This window comes from Sus scrofa, chromosome 16 (assembly GCF_000003025.6).
Source record: "Sus scrofa isolate TJ Tabasco breed Duroc chromosome 16, Sscrofa11.1, whole genome shotgun sequence".
NCBI lineage: Eukaryota > Metazoa > Chordata > Mammalia > Artiodactyla > Suidae > Sus > Sus scrofa.
In genome coordinates, this window is record NC_010458.4 from 54,198,644 (window position 1) to 54,215,951 (window position 17,308).

General features: G+C 42.9%; 1 protein-coding gene across 4 annotated transcripts in view; it reads right to left on the minus strand.

Moving 5' to 3' along the window:
• DOCK2 (dedicator of cytokinesis 2) overlaps positions 1-17,308 on the minus strand; it is a 405,461-nt gene that overhangs the window by 355,396 nt on the left and 32,757 nt on the right. For all 4 annotated transcript variants that reach the window (XM_021076635.1, XM_021076633.1, XM_021076634.1 and 1 more), the window contains exons 5-9: positions 16,930-17,026; positions 14,099-14,247; positions 7,307-7,442; positions 5,283-5,437; positions 973-1,054 (exon numbers count right to left, since the gene is read on the minus strand). In XM_021076635.1, the coding sequence (XP_020932294.1) occupies positions 973-1,054; positions 5,283-5,437; positions 7,307-7,442; positions 14,099-14,247; positions 16,930-17,026 (619 nt within the window). The remainder of the gene's footprint in view (positions 1-972; positions 1,055-5,282; positions 5,438-7,306; positions 7,443-14,098; positions 14,248-16,929; positions 17,027-17,308) is intronic.

Below are 17,308 nucleotides of genomic sequence, written 5' to 3' on the forward strand. Positions count from 1 at the left end.
ACTCCAATCTAATTGTAATATAACATAAGACATAGAATTTAATGGGCTGTAACTAGAAAATTATTGTGGAGCAAGGTAGGTTAATCTAGCATGTCGGTCACTCCTGGATCAAACCCATCACTTTTGCCAATGCCCAAATCCCTCCCTGGCTCCTCCTCTGTAATAATCTCCCTGCTAACCCAGGCTACACAGTGGAAAACCTCATCAATGCTCTTCTCCCCAAAGATGCTTGCAGAAAACGCCAACATCCTTAGATATCTTAGTATCGTACTCTTCAACACACTCTGGAAACAGGAAGAGAAGGGTTGCTGCTGGAAATGACAACTTTATCTCTTCTTTAGACTGTTTCTCCTTTCCAGAACTAAAAAGCCAGTCCACTCTCAGAAATCATCCAAATAGCAACCGACTTTAACATTTCTACATATGTCTTACCCAGTGAGGACTGGTATTTAGAAAGATGCTCCCAAGGACCCATAAGATTTTTAATTATCTATGACTTAATCATGTTCAGAATATCCCTTTTACAAGGCAGTCGATGTTCTAGGGAGGCCTTTTTCAATCTGAAGTATTTCAAAAGGGTTTTAGAAGGTCTGAATCGAAGGCAGAAACTCGGGTTAACCATGAGTTAACCAGAAAATCAGAAGAGCTGCTGTATCAAGTTCACCTGGACGTTACTGCAGGGAGAGGCTTGTGCTTGTTGACACTGTTCTCTGCATTGTGTGCATGTGAGTGAGAAAGATGGACGGAGGGAGAGAGGGAGGGAGGGAGGGAGAAAGAGCAAGGAGAAGACCCATCTCCCCCACAGCTTCCTCAGGGCACACAATGCCCTGTCTGCTCAGAATCTCTGCAGAGAGCCTGGGGTTCAGCTCCGCACCAAGGCCACGCTCCTTCCTGACCACCTGACCAGCCTGGTCTCCAAGATCATGTCCTGGTGAGCATGGACTTGGTACTGAGAGGACAGTGCACACGTACCGTGAAGACCACCTTGAGGTTGTTGAGCATCTCGATCTCCTTTGGGAAGCCCCTGCTGCCCCATCGCACCAGGTAGTTCTCACTGTGGGAAGAGAAGAGGTGACCCGTTACTCCCGGGGTCTCCACGGTCATTCCATAAAAATATTCACTGAGCCTCTGCTGTGTGCCTCACACCATGCTAGCTGCTGGGGACATGGGAGTATCTGAGACACACCCTCCCAGTCTGTCCCTCCCTCCGAGAGATCACAATCCATAGGGGAGACTGGAGTTAGACAAGCAGGGGCAAGGAAGTACTAACGTGTGTGTATTTACAACTGCTTCCTCTCCCATCCACTAAGCAACTTCTAACCCAGCTGCCTAATATTTTTGAAGAGCAGCAGCCTTCTCTGGAGAAGTGACAGAGTAACAGACCCGAGAGACAAAGGATTTTTGTATGTTTTGTTGGACATTAAGAATGTATTCGCCCTTTCCACCCTACCCCCCTTTCAAGATTAATTAAAGATTTGAATGATTTTAAATTATCCACTGGATGTAGGACTGTTTCCTTGAATGGAATGTCACACTGTGATGGGTCACAGAGGGCCGTAGCTGTTACCTGAGATACACTTAACTAATGATTTAAATGCAGTCCTGACAATGATTTACGTGCAATTGTGCTATAAAGAAAAGTCTGGGATGTTGTGAGAATGCATATCAGAAGAACCAGGCCCAGTGTGGGTGCTTAGAGAAGTCTTTGCTGAGGATTTGACATGTAAATCTGTAATACATGTAAATCTGCCATGTAAAGTTGATCAGGAAAAGAGAGTGGGAAAGGAAAAGGTTCTGGGCAAAGCCAACACCTATGCAAAGACCCTGAGGCAGGATGGAGCTTGCTGCATCTAAAAAGCAGATACGGAGGGGAAAGTGGTAGGAGAAAAATAGAGAGGCCAGACCATGCAGATCTTCTCGGCCATTCAAGGATTTTGACTTGATCCTATCAGTAATGAAAACCCACTGATGGGTGTTATGAGCGGCAGTCACACAGTTCTGACACCTGATCATTTATTATCTCACATCTTCTAACAACCATCCACACAACCCTGTGTGGGTCACATTAGCCAATCTAGCTGTACCAGCGAGATCAAGAAGCCTAACACTTCTTTAACTGAGAAAAGCTAAGTACAGTTTGCTGGATTGAGTCACTGGGTTTCCTATGCCATTCAGGAGCATTATCGTTGGTTTGAAATAAATGCCCATTATCTTGAATTAGATATAAACAGAATAAGCTCAAAAACCAAGTCAGCCCCCAAAAGGCATAGAAAGAGAATTCCTCAAAGTTTAAGGGAATTGCCTTCTTTTTTACAGGCTTGTTCTCTCTGACGTCTTGTTCTTTTCTCTCTACACACCTCTAGAAGACTAATGAGAGTGGTCTGAGCAAAGTTCAAGGGGGAGATGGAAGTTATAGCAAGAAGGATAGTCCCAGATTAACCAGTGGTTAAAATGCAATCAAGTTAAGGAGTTCCTGCCGTGGCTCAGCGGTTAAGGAACTCGATTAGCATCCATGAGGATGCGGGTTCGATCCCTGGCCTCACCCAGTGGGTTAAGGATCCAGCATCACCGTGAGCTGTGGTGTAGGTCGCAGACGTGGCTCGGATCCTGCGTTGCTGTGGCTGTGGCATAAGCTGGTAGCTGTAGCTCCAATTGGACCCTAGCCTGGGAACCTCCATATGCTGAGGGTGTGGCCCTAAAAAGACCAAAAAAAAAGTAAAGTTAAATGTACTTTTTTCCTTTTCCAGTATGATCTAAAATTTTTAGTACAATTTTCAGCACACTGTCCAAAAAGCCAACAAGTCTCCATCCAAAAAAACTTATTTACAAAATGATTTCCCGTTGGTCATTTCTGGACTGTCACAGTGAAGTACTAGGGGTTTCCCTGGCCCCTGAATCACATGGAACATGCCCAGTAGAGGACTAGCCAGCTAGGTCTAAACATTAAGCACCAGCCATTTCTTCTAGGGGAAATAGAATCATAAATAAGAAAAGCAACTTAAAGGGCTGAGGTGGCCCCATCTGTCTTTGCCCAGGAAGATCTGGGTGGTAAATCTGAAGGCCCACCTGGCACCAAGACAACAAGACCTCCTCCCATGACACCCTCCTCAGGGGAAGGGGGAGAACGATTCCATCTCCTTCTTGAGCTCCTTCTGGAAATTAGCCTTCCCATTGGCCTGATGCCTGAGCTGCTTCCCTTCTGTCCACAAAATTTACCTTAAGTTTCCCAAACCAGACCTCTTCAGGCATCCGTTGGAATCGGACCATCAGTCGTCCCAACATTGAAAGGTCAATTCCAGCCAAATTCTCCCCAGTCCACATCTGGACCACACTGAGGATGCCCTAACTTACCTGTGGCCTGTTGTATGCGCACCCTGGCTAGGGAAGCAGGAACAGAGAAAACTGGTTTCTTAGGAAAAGAACAGCCACCCAGGGTCTGATATGGGGAGTACTTTGCCTACCCCTTTCCTGTAACATGCCTCCTCTCTTCTTTCCTTGTTTTCACTCTTTTGTTTTTTTCTTTGGGGAGGGGATGCTGCCCCTTTGTCCCCCTCCTCCTTAGCCCTCACTCTCCTGGGGGCTTCTCTGTGTCTCCAGCATTCTCAGAGGCATCACTCAGGCATGCCCCATCAAGCACATGATTCGGTGTGGCACATCAGGGAACAGAGCTGCCATCTCACTGATCCATTGCCTCCCTCCGCAGGGCTGGTTCAGGCCATCCATCACTTAGATGAGCCAGTAGGCCAGGCACCCTTGTCAATTCAGCCATGAGGAATCCTTGTGTTATTTGAGAGGCAGAGAGTGCTTTCAGGATCTTTGTCACAGGTGCCTTGGGAGCAGCTGACAGGGAATGGCAAGGGATCTATGACACACAGCCACCTCAAGGTGAGATTTAAGGGAGCAGGAACACTTGTTCACAGTGTCTGCTGAGGCCTAGACAGGTGAGCTGGGCTGATTATTTAATAGTAGGGATTTAAGTTTGCTATAAAGAAGCAAACTTTCCACTGGAACAGTGCTAAGATCCCAGTGAAAACCACTCGGGACATTTGATACATCTCCGACCCTGGTGATAAACTAAAGCAGCAAATAGCTTATCTTTGGAGTTGGATGGATCTGGGCAGAAATCTCAGCTCTGCCATTTATAAATATATGTGACTTTGGTCAAGTCCCTTGACCTGCCTGAGTCTCATTTTCTCACCCAAATCACATGGAGTAACAGGGATTATGTGAGATCATGTACAGACCTCTGTTTCTCTCTTTGGTCTTAGATGGATGGCCCCCCCATGTTTCATCAATGTCACCAGGAGAGCCATTATTTTCTAAAGCAAAATTTATAATTCACTAGGAATTGTACGTTATCCTGTTCAATCATCGAAACAATCAAGGTCAGACATCATTTTCTCCATAGAAACAGAGGGATCACGTTCCAACTCCATTCTAATGTGTTAACTGGGATCTCAAATGTGAGACCATGTGTTGGAATCAAAACCCCACTGGAGGGGACAGGGAGTGGTCACCTGGGAGAAAGGACGAATTGAGCCATAAGCAGAGGCCAGAACTGGCAGTGGGGGCTGGAGGTATATCAGTCTTTTCTCTGGAAACTCCCCAAAGAGTTCTGCCTTCCTCGAGCTGAGGCACCCTGAAGCTCCCTTACTTTTTCCATTCCCAAGAACAATTGAGTAATGGAGCAATAATATTACACTGCCACTTGGAGCACCATGTGCCAGGCCCTGTGCTTCATGTGCTTTTTCTCTTTAAAATCTGAAAGAAATGACGGTGAGGTTCACACATATTTTGCACATGGAAAAGTCAGGCTCAAGAAAGATTAACAACTTGCCCAAGGTTAACAAAAAATGGTGAGACCATGATGTGAACTCATGCAGAGTTCAATGCCCACACTCTTAGCCTGTCACTGCCATTGAGGATACAGCATTTTCACCATTCATTCCTTAACTCTCCTTTTAAAACTAAGTATTTTTATTCTATCGTGCTACCTTGTTATTCTGTTATTTCTAGTTGTTTTCTAGTAATCAAAAGTCTGTTTGCAAAACCCTACTGTGTAACCACAACCCTACTCTGGGAAAAAAAAAATATGGTGGTAATATATATTTTTTACCTGACCCCCACACCCTAAAGGAAGTTATTTCCATATTATCTGTTAGGCTGTTTCTCCACTAAGTGGGAATTTCTCCACAAGTGATGGTGGGAGGAAAGATGCTCTGAGTTCTGCCAACTCCAGCCTCCCAAATACAGAGAAGTCAGGCAATGTTGAACACACTTACCTTATGACGGTTTGCTTGTTGGGGTCATAGAGAGACATGAAGAGCTCAGCATCTTCTCCAATTCTGCACACAAAGTTTCTCACAAAAACGTAGAGGCTGTGGGTGGGGGATAAGGAGATCCGGGAATACATTCCATAATCAGGCTGATCTTTTGACTGAGAGGTGGAAAGAAAAAAAGAGGAAAATGGAGAAAATTAGCCCAGCACCACTTAGCACAACACAAAGATGGCCCGGGATATTAAGAATCATGTAGGTTTCAAGCCTAAAGATTTCAGCATTACATACAGGCCTTCCAGCCAAAGTTTCTGTTGCCTGAGCCAAGTCACTTTGACTCTCTTGGCCTTGACCCTGGGAAAAATCACAAATGACCCAGCCTTCATAAGTTTAGTGTCAGAAAAAGCACAAACTATGAAAGAAAAAACTGCTTAAAACAGACTTCATTAAAACTAAAACTTTTGCTTTTTGAAAGACATACTTAAGAAAATGAAAGGCCAGGTACACAGACTGGGAGAAAATACATTTACAAAATATATATCTGATAAAGAATTTGTATCCAGAATATACAAAGAATTCTTATAACGCAATGATAAGAAAATCAACTCAATTAAAACAGCCAAGATACATGAACAAACCCTTCACACATCCAAAAAAATACAAATGGTAAAGGCCAGTAAGCACATGGAGAGATGCTTTAAGTCACTAGTCATGCAAAGACATTAAAAACAATGAGATACCAAAAGGCTAAAGTTGATAGATGACAATATCAAGTGTCAATAAGAATGCAGAGAAATGGCACTCATATATTGCTGATGGGAATGCAAAACTTTACAGCCCTTTGGGAAATAATATGGCAATACTTCAAAAAGTTAAATATAAACTTATCATATGATCCAACAATTATTACCCAAAAAAGGATGAAAACATGTGCCCACACAAAGATTTGTATGCAAATATTCACAGCATTTTTAGTTATGATAGCCCTGAATTGGAAATAACCCAAACGTCCAACAACTGGTCAATGATATATACCACTGGCAAGTGGTCAATCATATAGCAAATCAATGAAAGGAAAAAACATAATACACATAATATGAACCTCAAAAACATGCTGAGTAAAAGAAGCCAAACGCAAACACCATGACTCCATTCATATGAAATTCTAGAAAAGACAAAAGTATAGGGCAAATTAGGGGTTTCCTAGGGCTTGGGGCTGGGAAAGGGGATTGACTACAAAGGAACTTAAAGAAAATTTTAGGGTGATGTAACAATTCTGTACCTTGATTGTGCTAGAGTCTACCCAACACTATATATTAAGAAGATTCATCCTGGCTCTTTCCCAAGACACTTCAGGTCCGATGAGAGCTGGCTCCAGCTACCTACCTCTCCAAACCATCGCCCTCACTTTTCCACTTCTCGTTATGCCCCAGCCATACTGGACTTTCTACTCCTTGAGCATTTAGAACTCAGTACTACCTCAGAGGCTTTGCACTTGCTGTTCCCCCTGCATGGAGCATCCTGTCCTCAGATCTTCCCAGGCCTAGTGCCTTCGCATTATTCAAGTTTCATCTCAGATGTCACTCCTGGGAGAGGCCTTTCCTGATAGTACTTTTTAAAACAGCTCCTGATTCGCTCTGATTCACACAACCTTCATTTAGCACCTTTTGGAAACTTAGCACCATCTGAAAATGATTCATCCATTTATTTATTTACCTCTTTACTACGTTTTTTATTTTTTCCTCTCTGGAATATAAAAGCTCTGTGAGAGCAGGAAACTTACCTGGCATTAAACTACCGGTCAGGTGGGTATGGGATGAATCAAAGATCCATGTACAAAAACAAAATAAAATGTATGGGGTTACCAATCATCTCAGGTCATAGGACAGACGACTCCTCATATTTTACATATATATATATACACACACACACACATATATATATAATCTTGTTAATTAGCTTACTATTTTATGCTTATGATGTGCTAAATGCCTGCCTTGCTTAACCAAAGCCTGTTTCACAAAGCTCACCATTTCTTCCTTGATACGCTCTGTGATTTTCTCAGTCGCTTCCTCATGTGCATGGAACAAGCTGATGACACTGGTATTATCAGGGTCCAAGATATTTCCATCTTCATCTCTTACAATCAGATCAAGCTCAAGGATTCTAAAGAGCAAAAATGTGAGGTGAGGACAAACCAAAGGAGGATGAAGCCCTTAGAATGATGGTGAGCCTTGTACACAGCTGGGAGTCACACATGTATAGCTCAGTCGCTTTAAGAGGTATTTGTGGCCGTGAGTATTAATAAAAATTTTAATGCACATTTCCTGCAATAGTGAACCTAGAGAAACAATCACACTTGAACAAGGAGGTGTGTTGCATCAGCAAAGTGCTGAAAAAACTAAAATCTCTTTCAAAGGGGGAACTGACTAAACTGTGATCTGTAATGGAATTCCATCTAGCAGGGTTTTAAAAATATGATGTCATTTTGATATCTTTAATGGTATATATATATATATATATATTTAATGGTATATATATATATATCAGTGAAAAAAATTAAGCATGGAAAACTGTATACAATGTGCTTTAAGAAATACAAACAAACCAAGCCAGGTACGCTACTGGAGTCACTTACAGAGAAAAAAGTCTGGTCAAAATGCACCAAATTACCAACACTACTGTGTGTACCTGTAGGGCCCTGGGAGGTGGAAGGGTCAAAGGAGAATCATGCTTTACCTCTATTCATTTAATGTTTCTATAATACGACATAATATAGTATGGTATGTAATTTATATATGCAGAGAAGATATCCATGTATCATTTATAAATGATAATTTGAAAATAGTTGTTGGGGGGAAAAATCTCAGATACAACCATTGTTATCCATAGACTGCTCTTTAGGGACTTTCAGGTCACAAGATTTTCCCTGTGTGGTATTGATTTGTTTCAACTGCATCTGCCATTCTGATTGGTAACAATAATACTAACAATAATAGCAAACACACAGTACTTGCCATAAGCTGTACATTAATTTCTTCACATTCAACCCTTCTAACAAGTCTATGTGGAAGGTGTTATTAATACCCCATTTTAAAGATGAGGATACTATTAGTACTGTTATTTTACAGACAAAGAAAAGACTGAGGATAATTTGCTCCAGGTCACATAGCTAGTGAAAAGCATCCTAGTCTGTAGTCTTAAGCTATACGGTACACTTTCTAGATGGGAGGCTCTTAGAAGCAGTATTTTGTTGAGGAGGGAGCCTAACTTGAAGCTGCTTTTGCACTTGATGTTGACATGGAGGACCTCAGTTGTCCGTGCAAAGAAGGCAGGGAGCAGTGGGCTCCCTTCTGAGAAGGCCAACAGTGGTCCTCCTTAGGCACCAGTAGCAAGCACCAGATTTGGGAAGGGGAGCAAGGATGGGTGATGGAGACCATGTTTTAATCTCTTATTTGAGAACTGGATTAAGAGGCAGCGTTCTCATCTTATCTGAATGCAAACAGAAGGGAGTTAAGGTTCGTTCGTTTGTCCACATTCATTAGGACACTAACTTCCAACTAGCTGGGCCTCCTAATGTTGCACAGCCATGCTGCTGCTGAACGGGCGATGCTGAGGGGGAATAAAGGCATTCAACTAATGCTGAGCAGAGGCACCCATGGCCTGGGAAAAGATGGAGAACAGCTGATACATAATTTAATGCCAAGATCTCTCTAACTCTTTCTCTTCAAAATTTATCAAAGCAGATTTGGTTCTAAAATGTATGAATAAAACATTCTCCCAGGTCCAGCTATCTTGAGATTTGAAGGAATCATTTGAGGATTCCTCACTCCTTGGACACCAAACAGCTTGTCCACCACCAGTTTCATTTGAAACATGGAAGCTTTAGTAGTCAAGGGGCAGGATTGATGGGATTCCCACAACCCAGGGTCAGGAGAGGCTATTTCCCAACAGGACAGCAGACCATTCATTTTGGAAAACTGAGCATTTTGACATTTTCTCCCCAGGAGGTAGCCTCACAGCTCTTTTCTGTTCAAGACAGCGATTAAATGAACTCAAGATGAGGGCGGGAGAGGAAGCTCTCACTGTATGTGTTTTTAGGTTTTTTTTTTTTTTTAATTATTTTTAAGGTAAAGAAAACAGAAATGGCTTTTTCTGTGGGTCACCATCGCTCTGTGGGCTAATCTGAACTTCTCCACCTGGCACTCAGGCCCTCAAAATTCCAGCCCCTGTCTACCTGCCTCTCTGTATTTGTGTTCATCTCTCAGTTCCTCTCTTCTCTCTCTCTGAATTTCTTCACCTAGTAATTCCTGCCAGTCCGATTCAGGGAAAGTGTAACCCCCATTTCTGCCTCCTCCCAACTTCTTCATGCTTCCTCATCTCATGAAATGCATGACTTCCTACTCAAGTGTCTGATTCCTTCTCTCTCTTACTAATCCACATAGTCCTTGGGAGGCAGTAGGATGCAGTAGTTAAGTGCTTGAAATCTGGAGCCAAGCTACCTGGTTCAAATTCTAGTGCATCTTGGGCAAAATGACCTAATCAGCCTGTGAGCCTCAGTTTCCTTGTCTAAGAAACAGGAATGAATAATAGTACTTACCTGATAGAGTTGCCCTGAGATTTAACTGGGTTAATGCATGGAAAGTGCTTACAACAGTACCTGGTAGGTAATAAGCCCTCAGGAAGTTACTATCAGTTCTCTTTGCTTGCCTTTTGTTGTTGTTCTACAGACCGGCTGTATTTGTAAATGTCTGTGCCCGCAGGGCATGCTCGGTTTTCAAGGAAAATCTGATGTCTGAATGAAGGAACCGAATGACTGAGGAAAGAAACAGGAGGATTCTGACCATTCCTCCAAGACTTGGTTCCCCATCCTGCTTCCCTGATTTTCCACAGCCTGAGGTTGGTGGTCCTCATGCTGTGCCTGACTCCCTGACCAGAAATCTGGCCTCCTGGCTTTTATGAAACTGCCCATCCCACATCAGAGCTCTGAGTCCCCAACACACCAGGCCTGAAGTAACGTAAGGTACCCAGATCTCTCTCACTTCCAGCTGAAGACTTCAGGGAAACGAGGCAAGAAGTGAGGGGACTTAGCTCACGTCCTCAGTCTCCAAGGGTGTCTCTCACTTCCCCAAAGGCAATTGACTGAAACTGAAAGCACAGCACTGGGCTCGGTGATGCTGCAGAGGGAGGCTGCCTTAGTCAGGACCCTTCTCCCTTCATCACCATTCATCCACTCATTCATTACTGCTCATGCAGCATTACTGCAGGCAGATCCTGTGCCCAGCACATGGAAATGAATCAAACTAACAAGCTTTTGCACAGCAAAGGGAGCCATAAAAAAACCAAAAAGACAACATACAGAATGGGAGAAAATAGTTTCGGGTGATGCAACTGACAAGGGCTTAATCTCTAAAATATACAAACAACTTATATAACTCAACATCAAAAAAAGCCAACAACCCAACTGAAAAATGGGCAAAGAACCTGAAGAGACATTTCCCCCAGGAAGATACACAGATGGGCAACAAACACTTGAAACAATGCTCAACATCCCTCTTATTAGAGAAATGCAAATCAAAACTACCATGAGATACCACCTCACACCAGTTAGAATGGCCATCATTAATAAGTCCACAAATAACAAATGCTGGAGGGGGTGTGGAGAAAAGGGAACCCTCCTGCACTGTTGGTGGGAATGTAAGCTGGTACAACCACTATGGAAAACACTATGGAGGTACCTTAGAAAACCATATATAGAACTACCATATGACCCAGCAATCCCACTCCTGGGCATATATCTGGACAATACTTTCCTTGAAAAAGACACATGCACCCCATGTTCATTTCAGCACTATGCACAATAGCCAAGACATGGAAACAAGCTAAATGCCCATCGACAGATGAATGGATTAAGAAGATGTGGTATATGTACACAATGGAATACTACTCAGCCATAAAAAAGAACAAAATAATGCCATTTGAAGCAACATGGATGGAACTAGAGACTCTCATCCTGAGTGGTCAGTCAGGAAGAGAAACACAAATACCACATGATATCACCTATATCTGGAATCTAACATACAGCACAAATGAACCTTTCCACAGAAAAGAAAATCATGGACATGGAGAACAGACTTGTTGTTGAAAAGGGGGAGGGGGAGGGAGTGGGATGGACTGGGAATTTTGGGTTAACAGATGCAAACTATTGACTTTGGAATGGATAAGCAATGAGATCCTGCTGTGTGGCACTGGGAACTATATCTAGTCACTTATGATCAAGCATGATAATGTAAGAAAAAAGAATGGGAGTTCCCGTCGTGGCGCAATGGTTAACGAATCCGACTAGGAACCATGAGGTTGCGGGTTCGGTCCCTGCCCTTGCTCAGTGGGTTGACGATCCGGCGTTGCCGTGAGCTGTGGTGTAGGTTGCAGACGCGGCTCGGATCCCGCGTTGCTGTGGCTCTGCCGTAGGCCAGTGGCTACAGCTCCGATTCGACCCCTAGCCTGGGAACCTCCATATGCCACGAGAGCGGCCCAAAGAAATAGCAAAAAAAAAAAGACAAAAAAAAAAAAAAAAAAAGAAAGAAAAAAGAATGTATACATGTATGTGTGACTGGGTCACCTTGCTGTACAGTAGAAAACTGACAGAACACTGTAAACTAGCTAAAATGGAAAAAAATAAAAGTCATTTAAAAAAATAAGAAAGAAAGAAATGAATCACAGTCACTAAAGGAGCTCCCACCTTAAAGGAGCTCCCGGTATAGCACAGGAGAGAAGCCAGTAAGGAGATGACTACTGTTCAGGGTGCTAATGGCCTAACCCACCCCGAGAAAAATCAGGGGAGGCTTCCAAAGAGTGGTGACCATTTCTCTTCCATCCTTGGCCCTTATTCTCAGAAGCCCCCATGAGGAAACATCTGAAGATCACAGAAGCCTTATTGCAAAGAGGCAAAACTCCCTCAGTTCCCGCAACCCAGCTGTGACCATGCTCAGCTAAAATGCCACTGTGCCAATGGTAGCAGCAGCTGCAGAGCAAACTCTTTCTGCCACTTTGGGATGATGGGCATGATAAGCAGATTTGAACTTGCTTGCCAGCCATCAGCAGGGAAATCAGCAGAGGCGCTGTGCTCCTGGGCTGGGAAGCAGCTGTAAAGTTGGACCCACTGACTTTCCTCTTTGGATCATCTTCCTAGTGCATGCGACAAAGACGAGGAAGCCTGTCTGCTAGGAAAATTTCTTTTTTTATTCCCACTGAATAGGCTCTTTCTACTTCCCCCTCAGGCCCTTCATATCAGCCTTTCGACCGACTCTGCAGTCCTCTGAACATGCCATGTTCCCTCATGCACTCCTACCTCCCCTTATTTTTTAAGCCTACTCAACAATTTTTAATCTCTCAGAAATTACCTCAGGTCACCTCCTCCAGGAAGCCTTCCTTGACTTCTTTTTCCAATCTGAATTAAGAACACTTTTTCTTCCTAAGCCATCAAAGTTACCAAAATACATATCAATGGTTTATTTGTAGCTCACTCTTAACTGGACTGTGGTCCCTTAGTGTACAGGGACACTTTTATTTCTGTAGTTTTGAAAAACCTAGCAGGAAATAAGGCCAATCATGAGTGCTCAATACATGTTTGTTGCAGGGGTGAATAAACAAATGAGTAGGATATTTGGAGGACATTCACATAATCAAGAGGGAGGGGAGACTTTCATAGTTCTCAAATGCTATCCAAGCAGTACACTATAGAGGCCCATAGATTCTGGAGCCAGACAGCCTGGGTCTAAGTTCTGGTTCAGTCATTTACTAGCTGTGTGACACTGAACATGTTACGTAACCTCTTAAAGAGCTTCATCATCTGCAAAAATGAGGATACTAAAATTGCATGCCTCATAGAGTTGTTATAAGAGTTAAATAAGACAATGGATGTAAAACACTTGGCTTAAGACTGGTGCATAATAAGCTTGGATTAGGTGTTGGTTAAAGTGCTATTATCACTACTATTATTATTAATGCATTGTTCTGCCTCAAAAAAAAAAAAATGGTTTCACATTCTCCTTAACTTCACAGCATTCAGACTCTAACGAATTTCTGCTTCTTCCCCTTTGAAGAAAGGCTTTTGTAACTGTGCCTCTGAGTTAGCTGATGGCATGTGGCTTAGATAATTTAGGATGGGGGAAGGGGCATTAAGTCTCACACTGGGATTTAAGGGAGAGTTTTTAAATGCAGGAATAAAATGACAACTAAGCCGAAAGTGAGCCAGCATGACTGTGTTCACCGGCCTCTTGGAAGTAGGTTAAATGAGTGTCCTAAATCTCTAGCCTGCTAATAACCACTGCATAAGCAAGCCTCTCTCCGCTTGCCTGTCCCTAGGTCCCACGGGGGTGATAACAAAGGCACACAAGCACAGCCATTGTTAACAGCCTTCTCCCAGAGAGAAAGTGGCAAACCCACATCTAAAAATGAAACCTAGTTTGGGGTTGGTAGATGCAAACTATTACATTTAGAATGGATAAGCAATGAGGTCCTGCTGTACAGCACAGGGAACCATGTCCAATCTCTTAGAGTAGAACATGATGGAAGATGGTATAAGAAAAAGAATGTATACGCGTATATATGACATATATATACACACACACACACACACACACACACACACACTGGGTTGCTATGCTGTACAGCAGAAATTGACACAACACTGTAAATCAATATACTCTAATAATAAAATAAAATGAAAATGAAAATGAAGCCTAGCTTCTTAGGGGGAGAAAGGGAGAAAGGGGGTGGGTGGGGAAAGAAAGCATAGTTTTGGAGGAAAGAGGGGTTACTTGTTGCCGTAGTCAATTTTGGATGTGACTTTCTGCTTCAGTTCCTTCAGCTCATCCTTGGGCAGAGTTCCTGAGAGGAGTTGGGACCGCCACTCCATCAAGTCGTACATCATGGACTGCACCTGGAGGAACCGCTCCTTTTTGCTGGCCTAGGAGACAGGAAACAATCCGCAGTCACCTGCAACGAAGGGCTTGGACATCTATTTGGCAAACTGGGCTAAAGGCAAGCGAGCATATTCAAGGACCATGGCCGGAGAGCCTCTCCTGGCCCCTACCCAGCTGGGAAGGGACTGGGTGGTGGTCTTCGTTGTTGACATGTTTCCTCTCCCAGGTCCAGAGGCATTTCTCCAAAGCAAAAGTTATCATTCCAATCACTTCCTGGTTTTAAAAAAAGTGCGGTTATTTCTGACCAAAGAGACACGCATTGAGCAGGAATGTTATGAACATCTGCTGTCATGCAAGGCTCAGAGGTCAGACCCATTAAGACTGAGAACCAGAGCCATTTCTCTGGTGAAAAAGCCCTGTTCCTAGGTCCACGTACCCTCAAATCTGACATGTGTACAACATATGGGACATGAGATGGTTTGGGGTATACAAAAATACAAGGTCAAGTATTAGAGATCCATATTATAATTCTTCTCTACTCTCCTCCCACCCTTTTATTTAAGGGAAGGAGGGGAGTTCCCCTTTGTGGCTCAGTCTCTGTGAGGATGTGGGTTTGATCCCTGGCCTCACTCAGTGGGTTAAGGATCCAGTGTTCCTATGGCTGTGGCATGAGCCTGCAGCTGCAGCCCTGATTCAGCACTGAGCCCAGAAACTTCCATATGCTGCAGGTGCAGGCATAAAAAGAAAATAAAGGAGGGGGGGAGAAAGTTGCAGTTTCATGGCCATGTGAGTTTAACCCCTCTCTCATGTTTGTTATTTCTTTTTTTAACAAAAAGAGAAGTTCCTGGGCTCAGAACTTTTGACAGATACTACAGCAAGCACTTAATAACATTGTTCTGTTTTCATTGTATTTATTTGAATAATGTTCTAATTGTGTCAAGTACTTTTGGTTTTCCATTTGGGAATCATGTGTAAAATAGTAACAAAAATATGTTTGTTTGGTCTTTGTCCCCAATTCTTGGCACAGAGCTTCTAAAACTCTTGGAATTTCCTATGTCTTTTCTTAATCATAATGAGCCCCTTTTGGGTTTATGCTAATAAAGTAAGTCTTGGTAGGCCCACTAGATAGCTTCAGGATGGGGGCTGGCTGCGTATCTCTTCCAGTTGGCATATCTCCTCCAGTTGGCTGTTTCTGAGTTGTGTCCTTTATAATAAAACTATAATTATAAGAATAGTGCTTTCCTAAGCGGAGCTATGGATTGGGACCTGGGCTGGCTTATGCACACTACTGAATATGGAATGGATGGTCAATGTAGACCTGCTGCATAGCTCGGGAAATCTACTCAATGTAGTGAGAACCTGTATGAGAACGGCTGTGTGTCTATGTTTAACCGAATCACTTTGCTGTATAGCAGAAATTATCACAACATCCTAAGTCAATTATACTTCAATAACATTTTTTAAAAAAGAATACGGCTTTCCTGAGTTTTGTGAGTTGTTCTAAGGACTCTTGGAACCTGAGACAGGGTTGGAGGAGGAGTCACGGGAGTTCCCAAATTTGTACCAAGCTAGACAGAAGTGTGGGTAGTCTGGGGACCTGGGACTTGCAACTGGCATCTGAAATGAGGGCAGTCTTGTAGAACTGAGCCATTAAATTCAATGTTAGAATTGAATGTGTTACAGAGCATCCATTTGGCGTTGGACAGTTGGAGAAGTGTGGGAATCACACAGCATGCCATAAATCACACAGCTCCTTATATAGGTCATTTAAGTTTAGTAAAAAGGGAGACAATTTAGATATCAAGTAAATATTACACGTGTGGTAAGCAGATATAGCAAGAATCATAAAACTGGAAGTTTAAGGATCTCTTTACTAGGGTGAAGGGTGTGATGGACTTGCAGTTCAAAGACTTCTTATGGGAAATGTCAGCCTTCCATGGTGCATGTGTATGTGATGTATAAAAGGGGTCTTGGAGATAAATAATAAGTCACTTTGGCTCAAGTCTGCTGTTTGCTCCCTACACTTTCCTAACAACTTTGAAACTTTCAGAATGGTAATTGGATATGCCCATTACCATATGTTATAAATATCCACATGGGAGTCAACATATATGACCGCAACAGGTGAGTCTACAAAGAGTGCAGGTACATCAGTAGGTGTGCCCAAAGCTGTTACAAACATGCATTAAGACTTGGTTGACATTTTTGCTCTCAGTTTAATGGATTTTTTAGCTATTCACTTTCATTAGGAATTCTAAAAGCATCAAAGGAGGATTCTAAATTAGATTTACTTCAATAGAGGGAAAACACATTCAAAATAGGCTCTCTGTTTTTCCAGGGTCAAAGCTTCCTAATAGATCTGAGGACAACAGTCATTAGTTAATTAATATATGAGAACAGTATTTCCCAAAGTATCATCAGCAGACCACAAAATCAAAATCCCCAAGTTTATTAAATGCAGAGCTCCACTGAAGGAAGCTTTATTTTTAATAGCTCTCGAGGTGATTCTTAAGCATACTCAAGTTTGATAACTTTTTCAATAGTTTAAAAAAATGTAAAGATCGCATCAGACCCTCATTAACTATGGCTCTCACTGTGTGGCTTTGAGAAAGTCACCTAAGTTTTCTGGGCCTTGATGGCCTCAGAATGTCCACTATACTATGTTGAGGCTAAATTCCAAACTCGAACCAAGCTTCCAGCCCAGGGAGCGGGGTTTTGGGTCTCACCACATAGAGCTGCTTCCAGATGCTGCCCCATTCCCAAAGTGTCGTTGTCACTTCTTGTGCCAGAGGAATTTCTGCAGGAATAATGTTCTCTATATTTCTATTTAAGGTGGGAGAGAAAACGGTGTGAAATTGAGACTCAGGTGCTAACAAGATAAAACGTTGGCAAATTTGCATTAAGCTGCAGCTGCTGAGAGGGGGCCTTGCTGGCAGGAGTCTAGCCGCCTCTAATAGCCACACCAATTACATTATGCAAATGCAAGGGACTTCCTGTTTAATGTCCTTCTTCATTGGGGTGGGCCCTTCAAGCTCATTATTCAGGATTAATCTACTTTAATGCAGTTCAAAGGCAGCTGCCAATGAAAAGTTGAATTCTCCAAAT